Genomic DNA, 15,620 nt, shown 5'->3' with positions numbered 1-15,620 from the left:
CTGACATTGGGATGTGCACCTGATGTCTTCACACGTAATTTTACACAATTCCGGGTCCGCTCATGCCTACCCAGAACAATAACATTCTGCCCATGGTGACAATACAGAGAGTCATAGCATCCCTACAGTGTGGAAGAGACCATTCAGCCCATCGAGTCTGCACCAACTTTTTGACAGAGTATTTGCCCCCCGCCCCACACATTTACCATGGCTAATCCACCTAACTGGGTTTCCTCCGGTGGTCCAGTTTTCTCCTACAGTCCAAAGATGTGCGTGTTAGGTTGATTGGCCATGCTAACTTGCCTCTTCGTGTCAGGGGGCCTGGCAAGGATAAATAGGGATTAACAGGTGGCCCTGGTGTGTTTTTTGGGTTGGTGCAGACTTGATGGGCTGAATGGCCTGCTTCTGCACTGTGGGATTCTATGATAACCTCAATACTAAGGGGAAATTTAGCATGGTCAATCTGCCACATTTTGGACTGTGGGAGGAAACCGGAGCACCCGGAGAAAACCCAGGCAGACACAGGGAGAAGGTGGAAACTCCACACGGTCACACCCAAGGCTGGAATTGATCCCGGTTCCCTGGCGTTGTGAGACAGCAGTGCTAACCACCGTGCCACCCTAGTACCCTTCCTGATAAAAGGAAAGTAAAAATGGAATAAAAACAGAAAATGCTGGAAATACTCAGCAAGTTTGGAAGCATTCTGTGGGGATAGGAACAACAGTTGGTCTCCCTTCATCAGAACTGGACAAAGTGTCACTGACCTGAAACTTTAACTCTATTTCTCTCTCCACAGAATGCTGTCAGGCTTGCTGCGTCATTCCAGTATCTAAAGTACTTTGCTCATGCATTAGTCTTTCAGTAATAATGGAACTTGAGTTTCTATTTTGAATGAAGATGTCGATCTAACAATGCACAAGAAAAAGCAGCAGCCTTGTCAAGTTACTAAACCTTTCCCCAAGTTGATATCTTGGCCTTTACAAAATGGGGATGCTATAAAATATGCTGCTGCAGGACACTGCTTTTTTTTGTAGGGGAAAGGTGTGACATTTCAATTCCAAATGTAAACACATTAACCATGAATGGCCGGAGGAATTCATAGGCAGTATTCATTGTTCCCGTTTGTTGGGAATTCCTTGCAGTAGCATTTCCTGGACACCGCTGCCAGTTGTTTACTGTGTGTACAGCTGAGTTGCTTGGAAACAAGTCAGACACTAAGTGTGCTTTCAGTCGCTGGGGTAACAAAACGGTGCACTCCAGTGGGACTGCCACAGCCATTGTGAATAGGGCAGAGATAGCCAACCTTTGCAAAAATGAGTAAAGGAGAGGTGGTAATTCTGAATGTTGGTGGGATGAAGTTCACTACCTTTACTGCCACACTTAAAAGATATCAAGACTCCAAGTTGGCACGAGTCTTGGAAGGAGGTGACCCTGACTTCCGAGTGGTCAACGGGCAGCTATTCGTAGACAGGGATGGCGGTTTATTTCGGTATGTCCTGGACTTCCTGAGGACCCGCCAGATCACCCTCCCTCCAGAATTCTCTGATTATGACAGGCTGATAAGGGAGGCGGATTTCTACAACCTGCCGTCTTTGGTTGATCTCCTCAACCAGGATCGACTCGAGCAGAGGCTTGAGATTCTGGAGGTGAGGTTCTCCCTCCTGGAAACCTATTCCTTTTTCCGAATCTTTTGTTCATGCAACAACACCATTGAATCATTGGCCGGTCGCATTATAGTGTCTGCGGAGCAGCCTGGTCAAAACTGGAACCATTCTTTCTCAGCTCACAGACCATTGGTTCCAATTTCATTGCAGAGACCTTCTCACCACGACCTGGTCTTCCAGTGTGGAACCGACTATTCGGCTGGGGATGAGCTTTCGACAAGGTAAATACCCAATTCTTCAATACCCTAAAGACCCTCATCTTTCTGAAAACACAGCAGAGAACGTGTTCATATAGTGTCTCACCATCTTCAGCTGTCCCAAAGCACTTTACAATCAATTAGATACTTCTGAAGTGTCACTGTTGTAGGAAGCACCACAGCAAATGAGTGTAGAGAAAACTCTCACAAAAAGCCATGTGCTAATGACTATTTTTAAAAAACTCTTGTTGATTGAGGGTTAAATAACCTTTTCCCCATGTACTCTATAAACGGTATGTTTTGTCTGTAACAGCTCGCAAGAAACAATATTTTTCACTATATCCCAATACATGTGACAATAATAAATCAATCAACCAGCAGCACTCCCCTACTTTTCTTAAACTCATACCTTTGGATCTTTTACATCCACATGGGGGGGGGTAGACGGAGCCTTTCATAGATTAATGCAATTTAATTTTTGTTCCTCAGAAACCATATTTACACTGAACTTGTAAATGTTAAATATTTAACTTTTATGCATTTGAGGGCTCCTCATGACAAACTTCAGTTGCAGAGCTATCCAACTGTGGATAGTTAGAATTGTTTATAGGGCCAAAGATAGGTCCAAGTCTATTAATGAAAGCTCAGAATTAACCAATGCCCAAATCTATTTCCAATTGGTATCAATATAAATTAGATCTACCTCTGTTGGTTTTGTATGTGAACAAATTCAGAGGCAAAGTAATATAAATGTACAGTGGATTTTCTGACTGTGTTCACATACCCACCTCCTACAGCTACCTGTCCCTAATCTGCCTCCTGAGTACCCTCCAGCTGAGTGCATGAAACATCCCACCAGTTTGAATTCAGAGGAACAAACCTATCCTTATGACTGGAGGGCACTACAGGACAATTTTATTTGTCACAAGTAAGGCTTACATTAACACTGCAATGAAGTTACTGTGACAATCCCCTAGTTGCCACACTCCGGTGCCTGTTCGGGTCAATGCACCTAACCAGCACATCTTTCAGAATGTGGGAGGAAACCGGAGCACCTGGAGGAAACGCACGCAGACACGGGGAGAACATGCAAACTCCACACAGACAGTGACCCAAGCCGGGAATCAAACTTGGGTCTTTGGCTCTGTGAGGCAGCAGTACCAACCACGAGTCTGTACCGACCACAGTCCCACCCAAATCCTATCCCCACAACCCCATGCATTTACGTTAACTAGTCCCACTGACCTTAAGGGGCAATTTAGCATGGCCAATCCACCTAACTCGCACATCTCTGGATTGTGGGAGGAAACCGGAGCACCCGGAGGAAACCCACGCAGACGGGGAGAATATGCAAACTCCATACAGACAGTGACCCAAGCCGGGAATCGAACCCAGGTCCCTGGCACTGTGAGGCAGCCATGCTAACCACTCAGCCACCGTGCCGTCCCTGTGCCACTGTACCGCCCCATTGTTACTCAGGATGTTAGATCAAATTAGTTGGGGCAAACCAATCTTGGATACTCAGCCACATAAAAGTGTATAAGTTGAGCATCAGATCCTGATATGACTCTCAAGTCAATTGATGGGAAACCCTCAGCAGTCGTGTGAACCCTCCTACCAGCTCGAGTTCAGAGCACATGCAGCCCAGGGCTGGTTAGATTTTAGAGGTAACAGTGAGTAATCAGATAAAGACAAAATACTATGGATGCTGGAATCTGAAACAAAAACAGAAAATGCTGGGGAAACTCAGCAGGTCTGACAGCATCTGTGAATCTCTGACAAAGGGTCATTCAGCTCTATTCTCTCTCCCTAGATGCTGTCAGACCTGCTGAGTTTCCCCAGCATTTTCTGTTTTTATGTGAGGAATCAATTGGTTGAATCATAGAATCTCTACAGTGCAGAAGGAGGCCATTCAGTCCATCGAGTCTGCACCAACCTTTTGACAGAGCATCCTAACCAGGCCCTATCTCTATAACCCCACACATTTACTCCTCTAATCCACACATCCTGGGACATTAAGGAGCAATTTAGCATGACCAATCAACCTAACCTGCACACCTTTGGACTACGGACAGAAACCGGAGGAAACCCACGCAGACACGGGGAAAACGGGCAAACTCCACACAGTGACCCGAGGCCGGAATTGAACCCGGGTCCGTGGCGCTGTGAGACAGCAGTGCTAACCACTGTGCCACCGTGCCGCCCTTGTCACTAAACTTTTAATAACTTGAACAGAATATCTTTAATGGCATGAGCAAATGGAGCAGCAATTTGCATACAGTAAAGTCCCATTAACACAGAGACCATCGTCAGATAATTTTGAAGCAATGATATTTGAGGGATTAATATTTGGTAAGGAGAACTCCCCTGCTCTTCCTCAAAATGGTGCCATGGAATTATTTACGTTTGCCAGAGAGGTCAGAGAGGGCCTCAGTTTAACATTTAATTCGGAAAATGGCACAACCAATAGTACAGCACTTCTTTGGTTCTGCAAGTATCGGTTTGGATTATAAAGTAAAGTTTATTTATTAGTCATAAGTAGGCTTACATTCACACTGTAATGAAGTTACTGTGAAAATCCTCTAGTCGCCACACTCTGGCGCCTGTTCGGGTATACCGAGGGAGAATTTAACATGGTCAATGCACCTAACCAGCATATCATTGGATTGTGGGTGGAAACCGGAGCACCCGGAGGAAACCACACAGACACAGGGAGAATGTGCAAACTCCACCCAGACAGTTAACCGAGCCGAGGATCGGACCCAGGTCCCTGGCTCCGTGAGGCAGCAGTGCTAACCACTGTGCATCGATTATGTGCTTAAGTCTCTGAGATTAGTTAGGATTGTACATTCAAAATATTTTCAACTTATCTAAAGGTTTAAACAGTGCTCACTTAGTACTACATCTGGGTTGCATGTTTTACAATTCATAAGATTTCCTTCTAAAATTATCCCAGAAAGGTTGTAATATCAAGACATATATTAAAAATATTTTTAGGAACATAAACAAGGCAAAAGTTTTATTGCAATAAACAGGTTTGCTCTGAATTCAATGGATAAAATCAGGATTGAAGATGAATTCCTTTAACAATGATTATTGCTTGATCAATTTCAGGTACGTGTCCATTCGACCTGATCAAAGAAAGCTTATCAATGGCAGCAATGTCCTGGGATTACTTGTGGACACTTTGTTGAGAGAAGGGTTCCGTCTTATAAGTACCCGGACAATTTCGCCCAAGGAGAAGATTGAATGTTACACATTTGAACGAACCAGGAGAAATGAACTTTTCAGCACTGAGCAAGAAGGAGCAAATGCAAATACAGCACATTTTAAAGCAGAAAAATCACAGTCCAAAAGGAGGTAACAGGTTGCACCATTTAAGATCTATTAATGTGTTGGAAGACAAATGGAAAACGGTTCTGCAGCAGCAGCCCATTGTCTTGCTCTTGGTTTGCACACAACGACCTGATATGGCCGGCTTAGGGAGCCTCTGGCAGGTCAACATAATACAAGGCTCCTCAAAAAGATCAACACTGGCAGAAGTACTTTCGCGTTTGTACTAGGTAACTGGATGAGGAACCCATTTGTTAGCTTTCCTCCACTTAACAGATGAAATAGCGGATTCAATGTGTCAGTGCCACCCAACCAACTTCCTAGGTGTTAAGAACATTTTTCTGTTTCAAACCAGCAAGTCAGTATGGAAAACCCCAGCAGAGATAGGCAACTTAAAGTTTTGATTTACATTGCGCCACATTTTGTACATCAACATTAGAAAACAGTGAGACCTAGACAACATATGCTCAGCAGGGAAAAGGCTGAACAGTTTCCACCTTCACTGTTTCAGACATATCCTCAGCGTCTCAGAGGTCTGGAAGCATGCTAATTCCATCTGCAATACACTCACTGCGATGCAGATGATGTCGGTGCTGTCTTGGCTACAGTCATCAGGTGGAAAATTTGGAAGAAGTCATATTGAACTCAAAACATTAACTCTCTCTCTTCACAGATCCCGCCAGACCTGATGAGGTTTGCCAGCACATTCTGTTTTTATTTCAGATTTCCAGCATCTGCAGTACTTTGCTGCTATTCATCAGATGGATGATGGGTGTATACTCAAAAGACCTTCTGTACAGTGAATGGTTACTGGGTCACGAACTCGTGTAGGTCCTCCACTGCAAGGATGCCTGCAAGTGAGATTCTAATATGGTGGATGTTGATACTGAAACAGTGACGTGACATCTGGAGGCTGACTGTTTGGAAGGGATGTGGAGAAAAGAAAAGCCTAACTGGCCGAGAAGAGAGCCCAGAGAAAACAGGCCAGTGAAACGTGCACTTTCTCAGTCCATTGTCTTTTCCATAGCAAATGCAGCAGAGACTACCATGGCCAGACTGGGGCTCCTGAGCCACACAAAGCGATGCTGAACACAGTTGACCACCACAGCACAAACAATCGTCTTATGAGATTTTTTTGGCTGTCACAGATTTAATTAAACCATCTTTAAAATAAGCCACGTTTGGAAGAAATTGCATGTCGATCTCTCTGAACAAACATCTACTTTCAGTGTTACCCAGAATGCAAGATTTTCTAACATATATGAGCCACAACAGCTTAACTGCTTTAAAAAGTAGAGGGGAAAATAGATTCAATGTATGGTATAAAAAAATGTTACTTGTTTATATATTGGACAAACAGTTGTGGTTCAATATCCTCAATGGCACAGCAAGCGAGGGAAGCCTATGCATTTCATGGCTTGCGATAGCAAGGTGGTTGGATTATCATGGTTTGATACGCCACTGAAATCTGATTACCAACCTGCCAAGATGTCAAGGCATTTAAATCTCAAAGCTATTTAAACTTTTGAAAAAAATCACAGCTTGCAGTTGATAAATATCAGTGTTTGCAATCTCACTAGTTGTCTATTGACATATGCCTGGTGATTATCACTTTATGATTAGCATGAGTGATTCCATCACATCCCATAGTTGTCATGGAGAGTATGAGGGACCATGGGGGTGGGTAATGGGACATAGGTTGCCATAGCAGGTATGAGGAGCCATGGGATGTTGGTTGGGGACTTGGCATGGATGGGGGTATGTGGAGCATGTGGGAGGGGTGATGAGTGAGGACTAGAGGGCTACTTCTGATTAATCTGCCTTGGCAACTAGCAACCTCTGTGGCTATCTCTGCATTGTTTTCAGGGGTGGTGGGCCCGACTCCTGTTAACACACCCCACCCCTGCCAGAATGAAAATCCAATTATCTGGACACATTCTTCTGAGTCAAGTGTGCTCAGTTGGAAAATTTCCCAACTCTGTGCTCCCGACTGTGGAGAGACAATTCTGTCATATGCATTTTTATGAATCCTGTCACGATTGTCGCATGACTTAATCATTTGGATGTTTTCTACATAACATTGTCGGTTGCCTTTATGAATGTATCATTAATTCTGTCTGAAAGCATGAATTCAAAAGCACTAAGGAGTTTAAAGCAGATCTGCAAAAATTGTACTGAAATTCTTAGTGTTTGGTCATAGATTCATAGAATAGAATCATAGAAACACTACAGTGCAGAAAGAGGCCATCTAGCCCATCGAGTCTGCACCGACCACAATCCCACCCAGGCCCTACCCCCATATCCCTACACATTTACCCACTAGTCCCTCTAACCTACGCATCTCAGGACACTAAGGGGCAATTTTAGCATGGCCAATCAACCTAACCCGCACATCTTTGGACTGTGGGAGGAAACCGGAGCACCCGGAGGAAACCCACGCAGACACGAGGAGAATGTGCAAACTCCACACAGACAGTGACCCAAGCCGGGAATCGAACCCAGGTCCCTGGAGCTGTGAAGCAGCAGTGTTAACCACTGTGCTACCGTGCCGCCCAATGGGATTCATAGAGGTTTACAGCATGGGAACAGGCCCTTTGACCCAACTTGCCCCTTTATTTTAACCACTAAGATAGTCCCAATTGCTCGCATTTGGCCCATATCCCTTTATAGCCATCTTACCCATGTAACTGTCTAAAATCTTTTTAAAAGACAAAATTGTACTCGCCTCTACTACTATCTCTGGCAGCTTGTTCCAGACACTCACCACCCTCTGTGTGAAAAAGTCTTAAAGGAATGAAATGGCCAAGCTTGTGATTCAGTGAAAGGCTTGTACTTACAGGTTGCTCTTAGAGCCTGAATACGCTGCTTTGGAAGTAATTCCACCAACCTTGTAATTTACTCACCTTCATTACAAATTCCCTGCTGTCAGCTTTCACTTCAGTCTGGGAATAACCTTTACAACAGTAGCATGGACCTCTGATGCAGCAACTTAAATATGAAGAGTACCGTGAATGTATTTAAACTTTAATTGCTCCAAAGGAGAGTTGAACATCAAAATATGAGACTAAGCCAAAGAGGTGACCAAAAACTTGGCCAAATAGATGGTTATTAAAGTGTCTTAAAGGCAGAAAGGAGGTAGACAGGCAGAGAGGTGATGCATTCCAGAGGTTAGGTCCTAAAAGTAGCCCTCTAGTCCTCACCCATCACCCCTCTCACACACTCCTCATGCCCCATCCATGCAAACTCATGCCAAATCTCCAACCAACATCCCATGGCTCCTCATACCTGCCATGGCAACCTATGCCCCACTACCCACCCCCATGTCACGGCCATCAACAATGGAGTAATAAAAATTGGGATGCTCAAGAGGCCAGAATTAAATGAGCACATAAATCTTAGGGTTGTGGAAATAGAGGGAATGAAGAGATAGGGAGAGAAGAGGCCGTGGAAGCAATTGAAACCAAGGATAGGTACTTTAAAATCAAGACTTTGCCTGACTGGAAGCTAATGTAGGTCAGTGGACAGTTGAATGGGACTTGGTGTGAGTTACGATAGAGTTTTGGATGGTCTCAAGTTCATGTGGAAACTATCACTGTGCTTTTGGATGATGTCGTTGAGGCTCAGCATGTGGATTTGAAATAGGAGGGGGCTGGATAGATCCTTGGGTTCACCAAAGGTAATGGTACAGGAGCAGCAAGAGAAACAATTGCAACTGGCCGTGGTGCTGACATGGTGAAAGGGTTCCGACTCTCCAAAGTGCAAATCATAACATTTCAGTTAGCGGTGACGTGAATTCAATAGAAATATCTACTGCTGTCACCAGATCTCAAGGCCACTCCCATCTCTCTATTGCTGATGCCCAATGTCTGTGTGCTCTGCTGCCAATCCAAGGTGTCCTCCACCAATATGATCATAGAGGCTAAGGGTGCAGGATCACTCCTGAATCTCTGGTTCTCCCCACAACTTTGAGCTCTCTTCTCTGGCAATGAAAGAAAAGAGAGTTCTGAGTGTGGGAAATGGAGATTTCTGAGTGTGAGAAGTGGAATTTTTGATGAGGATGGGATGAGAACATTGGTAGAGTGTGACTGTGATGAATGGGTGCAGGGGGAACAATAGGTAAATGGTGAGTCGGAGTGTTGGTCATTCAAGAGAAAGGAATGTGTGAAACTACAAGGTGTGTTGCTAGACAGGAGAATACTGGGCAGATCAGAGAGTGATGGTTGACATCTTGGAAGTTGTATGACATTCACCTTTCCTGGCCTGAGCTCATTAATCATTTTCTGATGCCTTATCCTGATCATGGACACCATACTCCTGCTGCTGGCAACCTCTAATTCTGGAAATTGCAAATTCCAGCCACACTTAAAGAAAAGCAAAATATTGCAGAAGCTGCAAATCTGAAATAAAACATAAACATGCTGGAAAAACTTAGCAGGTCTGGCAGCATCGGTGGAGGCAGGAACAGAGTTAATGTTTTAGTCTGTATGGTTCTTCTTCAGAGCTGAAGAGAGGGAAATGTACGATGGATTTTTGATTTGATTTGATTATTGTCACATGTATTAACATACAGTGAAAAGTATTGTTTCTTGCGCGCTATACAAAGCACACCGTTCATAGAGAAGGAAACGAGAGAGTGCAGAATGTAGTGTTACAGTTATAGCTAGGGTGTAGAGAAAGATCAACTTAATGCAAGATAGGTCCATTCAAAAGTCTGATGGCAGCAGGGAAGAAGCTATTCTTGTGTCAGCTGGTACGTGTCCTCAGACTTTTGTATCTTTTTCCCTACGGAAGAAGGTGGAAGAGAGGATATCCGGGTGCGTGAGGTCCTTAATTATGCTGGCTGCTTTTCTGAGGCAGCGGGAAGTGTAGACAGAGTCAATGGATGGGAGGCTGGTTTGCGTGATGGATTGGGCTACATTCATGACCTTTTGTAGTTTCTTGCGGTCTTGGGCAGAGCAGAAGCCACACCAAGCTGTAATACAACCAGAAAGAATACTTTCTATGGCGCATCTGTAAAAGTTGGTGAGGGTCCTTTACATTGTTGAAGAAAAAGAGTGAAACAGATGGAGCAAAATAGGAAGTCAAAGATAGGTGGGAGCTCAGGAGAGATTTGGCAAAGATGGCATGGACATAAGGCAAAGGGAGTGTTAAATACTAAGGAAGGTGCCGATAGTGGCTCAAAGGTCAGATAGTAGAATGTGTTAATAGCAGAACAAGGGTCAGTGCTCTCAGTTACAGGCTGACCATGTGGGGGAGGGTGTTGGGAAAGAAAATAAAAGATCAAACTGGAGGATAGAGTTCCTGGTCTGAAATTGTTGAACTTAATGTTGAGTCCAGAAGGCTGTAAAGTGCTGAATTGGAATAGGAGGAACTATTCCTCCAGTTTGTGTTGTGCTTCACTGGAACATTGCATCAGGCCGACAATGGAAATGTGAGCATGAGAACAAGATACTGAATTGAAATGGCAAGCAACAGGAAGGTTGGGTCATACTTGCAGACTGAGCAAAGATGTTTTGCAAAGTGGAACACATTTGCTCAGTCTGCAAGTATGACCTCAACTTCCTCCTCCCAGTGGCTGAAGAGCTCCTCCCTGAGTCTCAGTGCTGCCCATCAAGAGGCACATTGGACATGATCTTCAGCATGCAACAAATCCAGAAAAAGTGCAGGGAGCAGTATCAACCTCTGTACACGGCCTTCTTCGATCTCAAAAAAGCCTTTGACTCTGTCAACCATGAGGGATTGTGGAACATCCTCCTCAGATTCAGCTGCCTGCAGAAATTCATCACCATTCTCTGCCATGAGCCTCACCGACAGAATCACCACAGACCCAATACAAGTACAAACTGGGGTCAAACAGGGCTGCATCATCGCACCAATGCTCTTCTTCATCTTCCTCGCAGCAACACTCCACTCCACCACCTTGAAGCTCCCCGCTGCAGTGGAGCAAACCTACCGGACAAGCAGGAAACTGTTCAACTTCCAACGCCTCCAGGCCAAAACCAAGACCACCCCAACTTCTGTCATCGAGCTGCAGCACACTCAGAGGCTGAGCTACAAACCATCGTTGACGCATTCACCAAGGCATATGGGAGACTGGGCCTCAGACTAAACATCCGGAAAACAAAGGTTCTCTACCATCTCGTTCCTGCCACACAAAACTGCCGCCCATCAAGATCCATGGTGAGCCCCTGGACAACGTGGATCATTTCCCACACCTCGAGAGCCTCCTCTCGGTGTCGGCAGACGCAACAATGAAATCCAACATCGATTTCAATGTGCCGGAGGAATCTTCAGATACCTGAGGGACATAGTGTTCGTGGACTGAGACCTCAAATCCAGTGGCAAGTGCATGGTCTACAGAGCAGCTATGGGCCCCGCCCTCCTGTATCCAACAGAAACATGGACAATGTACAGCAGACATCTCAAATCTTTGGAGAGATATCACCAATGTTGCCTCCTCAAAATCCTAAAACAATCCACTGGCAGGATAGGCGTACCATTGTGAATGTCCTCTCCCAGGCCAATATCCCCGGTATCGGGGCATTGGTCACATTCGACAGCTGCGATGGGTGGGCCACATTGTCCGCATGTCTGACATAAGACTCCCGAAACAAGTGCTCTATTCCGACCTCCGCAATGACAAGCAATCACAAAGAGGGCAGAGGAAATGCTGATACTCTGAAAGTCTCCCTAAATAAATGCAATATCCCTATCGACATGTTGGAGTCACTTGCCTTAGAACGCACAAATTGGAGAAGAAGCATCCGTGAAGATGCCACTCACCTCGAGCGTCACCGGGCAGAGCACGTGGAGGCCAAGTGTAAACAGCGGAAAGAGAGTGCAAAATCCAGAGCGTCCCACCCACCCACTTCATCAAACACCACCTGCCAAACCTGTGGAAGAGTCTGCGGCTCCAGGATTGGACTATTCAGTCATCGCAGAATCCACCTCCCGCAATGGAAGCAAGTCATCCTCAACCCTGAGGGACTGCCAAAGATGAAGATCACCCAGACTGGGTTTTGTCAACCCAGTGAAGAAGTGGCCACATTGTGAGCAGTGAATACAATAGACCAAACTGAAAGACATACAAGTGAATCGCTGCTTCAGCTGAAAGAAATATTTGGAGTCTTGGACAGTGAGGGATGATGAGGTAAAGGGGCAGGTGTTAAACCTTCTGCGATTCATTTGTACTTCTTTCCTCATTCTGTTATCTGACTCTTGGGCCACTATATGCACTTTCCTTAGTCTTTAACTATCATTTATCTTGTTCCATGACATCTTTTACAAATCTCTCCTTAGCTCCCACCTATCTTTGACCTTCTATTTTGCTGCACCTGTTCCCCCTCGTTTCTTCAACCGTATAAAATCTATCACATTTCTCCCTCTCTTCAGCTCTGAAGACCCAAAACATTAACTCTGTTTCAGTTTCCATAGATGCTACCAGACCTGCTGAGAGTTGCAGCATTTTCTGTTCTTATTCTAGCCACACTTGTTTAGTTTGGATGGCTGGTCTCTTCGGGGAAAGAACACCTCTTCTGGCCCTCTCTGTCTCCAGCATCACCGACAGGGATGAGTCTGGTGTCAGAGAATTCAGGGGGGAGGGCGGTGGTAAGATGTTGTGACAGAGGGAAGAAAGGAGGTGGTGATGGGGGGGGGGGGTGGTTGGGGTGGAGGGGAGCAGTCTTCCTGCATATTCCTTCCAATTCCTTGACTACACTAACCTTCACAACTATGGTTCCTGCAGCAATTCTGACTCCTACCAGGGTCCCTTTAAACCGGGTGAACACCTGTCCTGCATTTCAACTGTTTGCCCCACCTCCCTGACACCTCTTGTCTCTCATTTCTAGGAACAGCCTGTGGGAGACTGAATCTGGGAGTCTCCTCTTGCCTGTTTTTTGTGCGCATGTGCAATGTGGCTGTTGGCCACCAGGGGGGAGAGTGTCCTTTATTTGATTTCATACGAGTTGGTCACCCTAGCTCTAATGGAAAGTTTATTTTTAATTACTTTTCACGAGGGAGATGATATGATTCAATACCAATGTAACATATTGAATAACAACAGTAGTTAGAACTTCACAAAACCAAAAATTAGTTCTTCAAAAATTAAGGAAATTGACCTTTGTAGAGATTTCACAATGCCTGCGTGTTTCATAATCATAGCCTTGCAATATTTCCTGTCTCACATCTCCTTTATAAAAAAATTGTTAGATCTTATAGCTTGTAAATAATGATTAGGGTGAAGTGGGATTTAGAAATTCAAAGAGAACGGCATCAGAACAGTGTACGATGTGGCAAAGGTAAGCAGAATTGGTAGGAAGGGACAGAGAGTTTAACAAAAATTGTACATCAGTGAATGGGGTCATTCCAGGTAATAGAAATTTAAAAAATGAAATTAAAGATTATTTAGCTGAATGCACAAAACATCTGCAATTGAACAGATGAATTAATGGCACAAATAGACATAAATGATACGGATCTAATCACCATTACAGAAACATGGTTACAAGTTGATCAAGGTTGGGAAATAAATATTCCAGGGTACACAATATTTTGGAAAGACAGACAGAATGGCGAAGGGGGAGGTAGCCTTGATAGTAAAGGAGCACAGGATTGAGGAAGGGTCTGGCCCCAGAAGATCATGCAGTAGAATTAGTCTGGCTAGAAATTAGGAACATCAAGAGTCATAAAACATAATGGGAGTAGTTTATAGGTCCCCTAACAGTAGTTACATCATTGGATAGGGCATTGAATAAGAAATGATTCGCGCTTATAACAAAGACAATGTAATAATCTTCATATAGACTGGGACAATCAAATTGGCAAGAGTGGTCTAGAAGATGAGTTGTAGGAATCTTTTCGTGACAATTGTTTGGAACGATATGTTGTGGAACTGACGGGATAAAATGATCTTAGATGTAGTATTGTGCAATGAAGCAGGGTTAATTAGTAATATAGCAAAAGATCCATGAAAAAGTGATCATACCACTGAATTCCATGTTAAGTCTGAAAGTGGCAGAGTCCAATCTCAAACGAGAATCTTAAACTGAAACAAAACCAATTACATTGGCATGAGGAAAGAAGGTTAATTGGTTAACTAGATTAAAAGCTTTGGCAATAAAGAAACATGATGTGGAGATACCGGCATTGGACTGGGGTAAACACAGTAAGAAGTCTCACAACACCAAGTTAAAGTCCAACAGGTTTATTTGGTAGCACAAGCCACTAGCTTTCAGAGCGCTGCCCCTTCATCAGGTGAGTGGGATTTCAGTTCACAAACAGGGCATATAAAGACACAAACTCAATTTACAAAATAATGGTTGGAATGCGAGTCTTTACAGGTAATCAAGTCTTAAAGGTACAGACAATGTGAGTGGAGAGAGGGTTAGGCACAGGACTTAAGCACCTGGGCTTGCAAAATCTCACTAACTGTCCTGGCTGGAGACAATACACATCTCTTTAACCTGTGCTTAACCCTCTCTCCACTCACATTGTCTGTACCTTTAAGACTTGATTACCTGTAAAGTTAATTGCAAACAGAAACTCAGCAAGAAATATCCATCCGTGGCTCACTCGGGAAGCTAAGGAAAACATTAGACTGAAAGAGGAGGCTTACAATCTTGCAAGAATAGCTAGTTGGAGGATTGGGAGTGTTTCACCAACAGCAATGGGCCTCCAAAGAGCTGACTAAAAAAAAGGAAAAAATAGAATGAGAATAAACTAGCCTGAAATATAATAACAGACTGAAGAGCAGAAGTATATAAAAAAGAAAAGAGTAGTTAAATGTTGACCCCTTAGAAGCACAGGCAGGAGAAATTTCTTGGGGGAATGAAGAAATGGCAGAGGCATTGAACAAATATTTTGTGTCTGTCTTTACAATAGAAGATGCAAGTTTCATACCAGATATTGACAATAACCCAGGGCTAAAGAGAGTGAGGAAATTAATGTCAGCACAGAAAACATATTGGAGAAATGTAAGGGACTAAAATCCGATAAATCCTCGGGACCTGATGGTCTACACCCGAGGGTTCTAAAAGAGATGGCTGCCGAGATGTTGGTTGTGCTAGCTACGATTTTCCAAGATTTCTTAGATTCAGCTACAGTCTCATCAGATTGGAAGTTGGCAAATGTCATGTTGCTTTTCAAGAAAGGAAAGAGAGAGAAAACAGTGAATTACAGACGAGCTCGCCTAACATTAGTCATTGGGAAAATACTGGAATCTATTAAGGAAGTCTAAACAATGCATTTAGAAAAGCATGTACAATTAGAAGAAGTCAGTATGGTTTAACTAAAGGGAAATCCTGTTGGAAAAAAATTATTAGAGTTTTTTTGAAGATGTAACTAGTAGGGTAAAGAGGAATCAGTAGATGTAATATACCTGGGTTTCCAAAAGGCATTTGATAAGGTGGCACACAAAATGTCAATAGGC

General features: G+C 44.0%; 1 protein-coding gene across 1 annotated transcript; it reads left to right on the top strand.

Moving 5' to 3' along the window:
• Positions 1–1,313: 1,313 nt before the first annotated feature.
• Positions 1,314–5,225, top strand: LOC144506242 (putative potassium channel regulatory protein). The gene is made up of 2 exons (XM_078232101.1): positions 1,314–1,885; positions 4,976–5,225. The coding sequence occupies exons 1-2, from the start codon at positions 1,314–1,316 to the stop codon at positions 5,223–5,225; spliced, it is 822 nt and encodes a 273-aa protein (XP_078088227.1).
• Positions 5,226–15,620: the final 10,395 nt, after the last annotated feature.

The sequence above is a fragment of the Mustelus asterias genome, chromosome 17 (assembly GCF_964213995.1).
Source record: "Mustelus asterias chromosome 17, sMusAst1.hap1.1, whole genome shotgun sequence".
Taxonomy (NCBI): Eukaryota; Metazoa; Chordata; class Chondrichthyes; order Carcharhiniformes; family Triakidae; genus Mustelus; species Mustelus asterias.
Note: the sequence above shows the minus strand (reverse complement) of the source record. Positions and strands in the feature narration are given on the sequence as shown.

Coding starts and splice junctions, on each gene's coding strand:
- LOC144506242 (XM_078232101.1), top strand. CDS start 1,314: ATGAGTAAAGGAGAGGTGGTAATTCTGAATGTTGGTGGGATGAAGTTC. Junction 1,886..4,975: donor GGGGATGAGCTTTCGACAAG/GTAAATACCCAA, acceptor GATCAATTTCAG/GTACGTGTCCATTCGACCTG.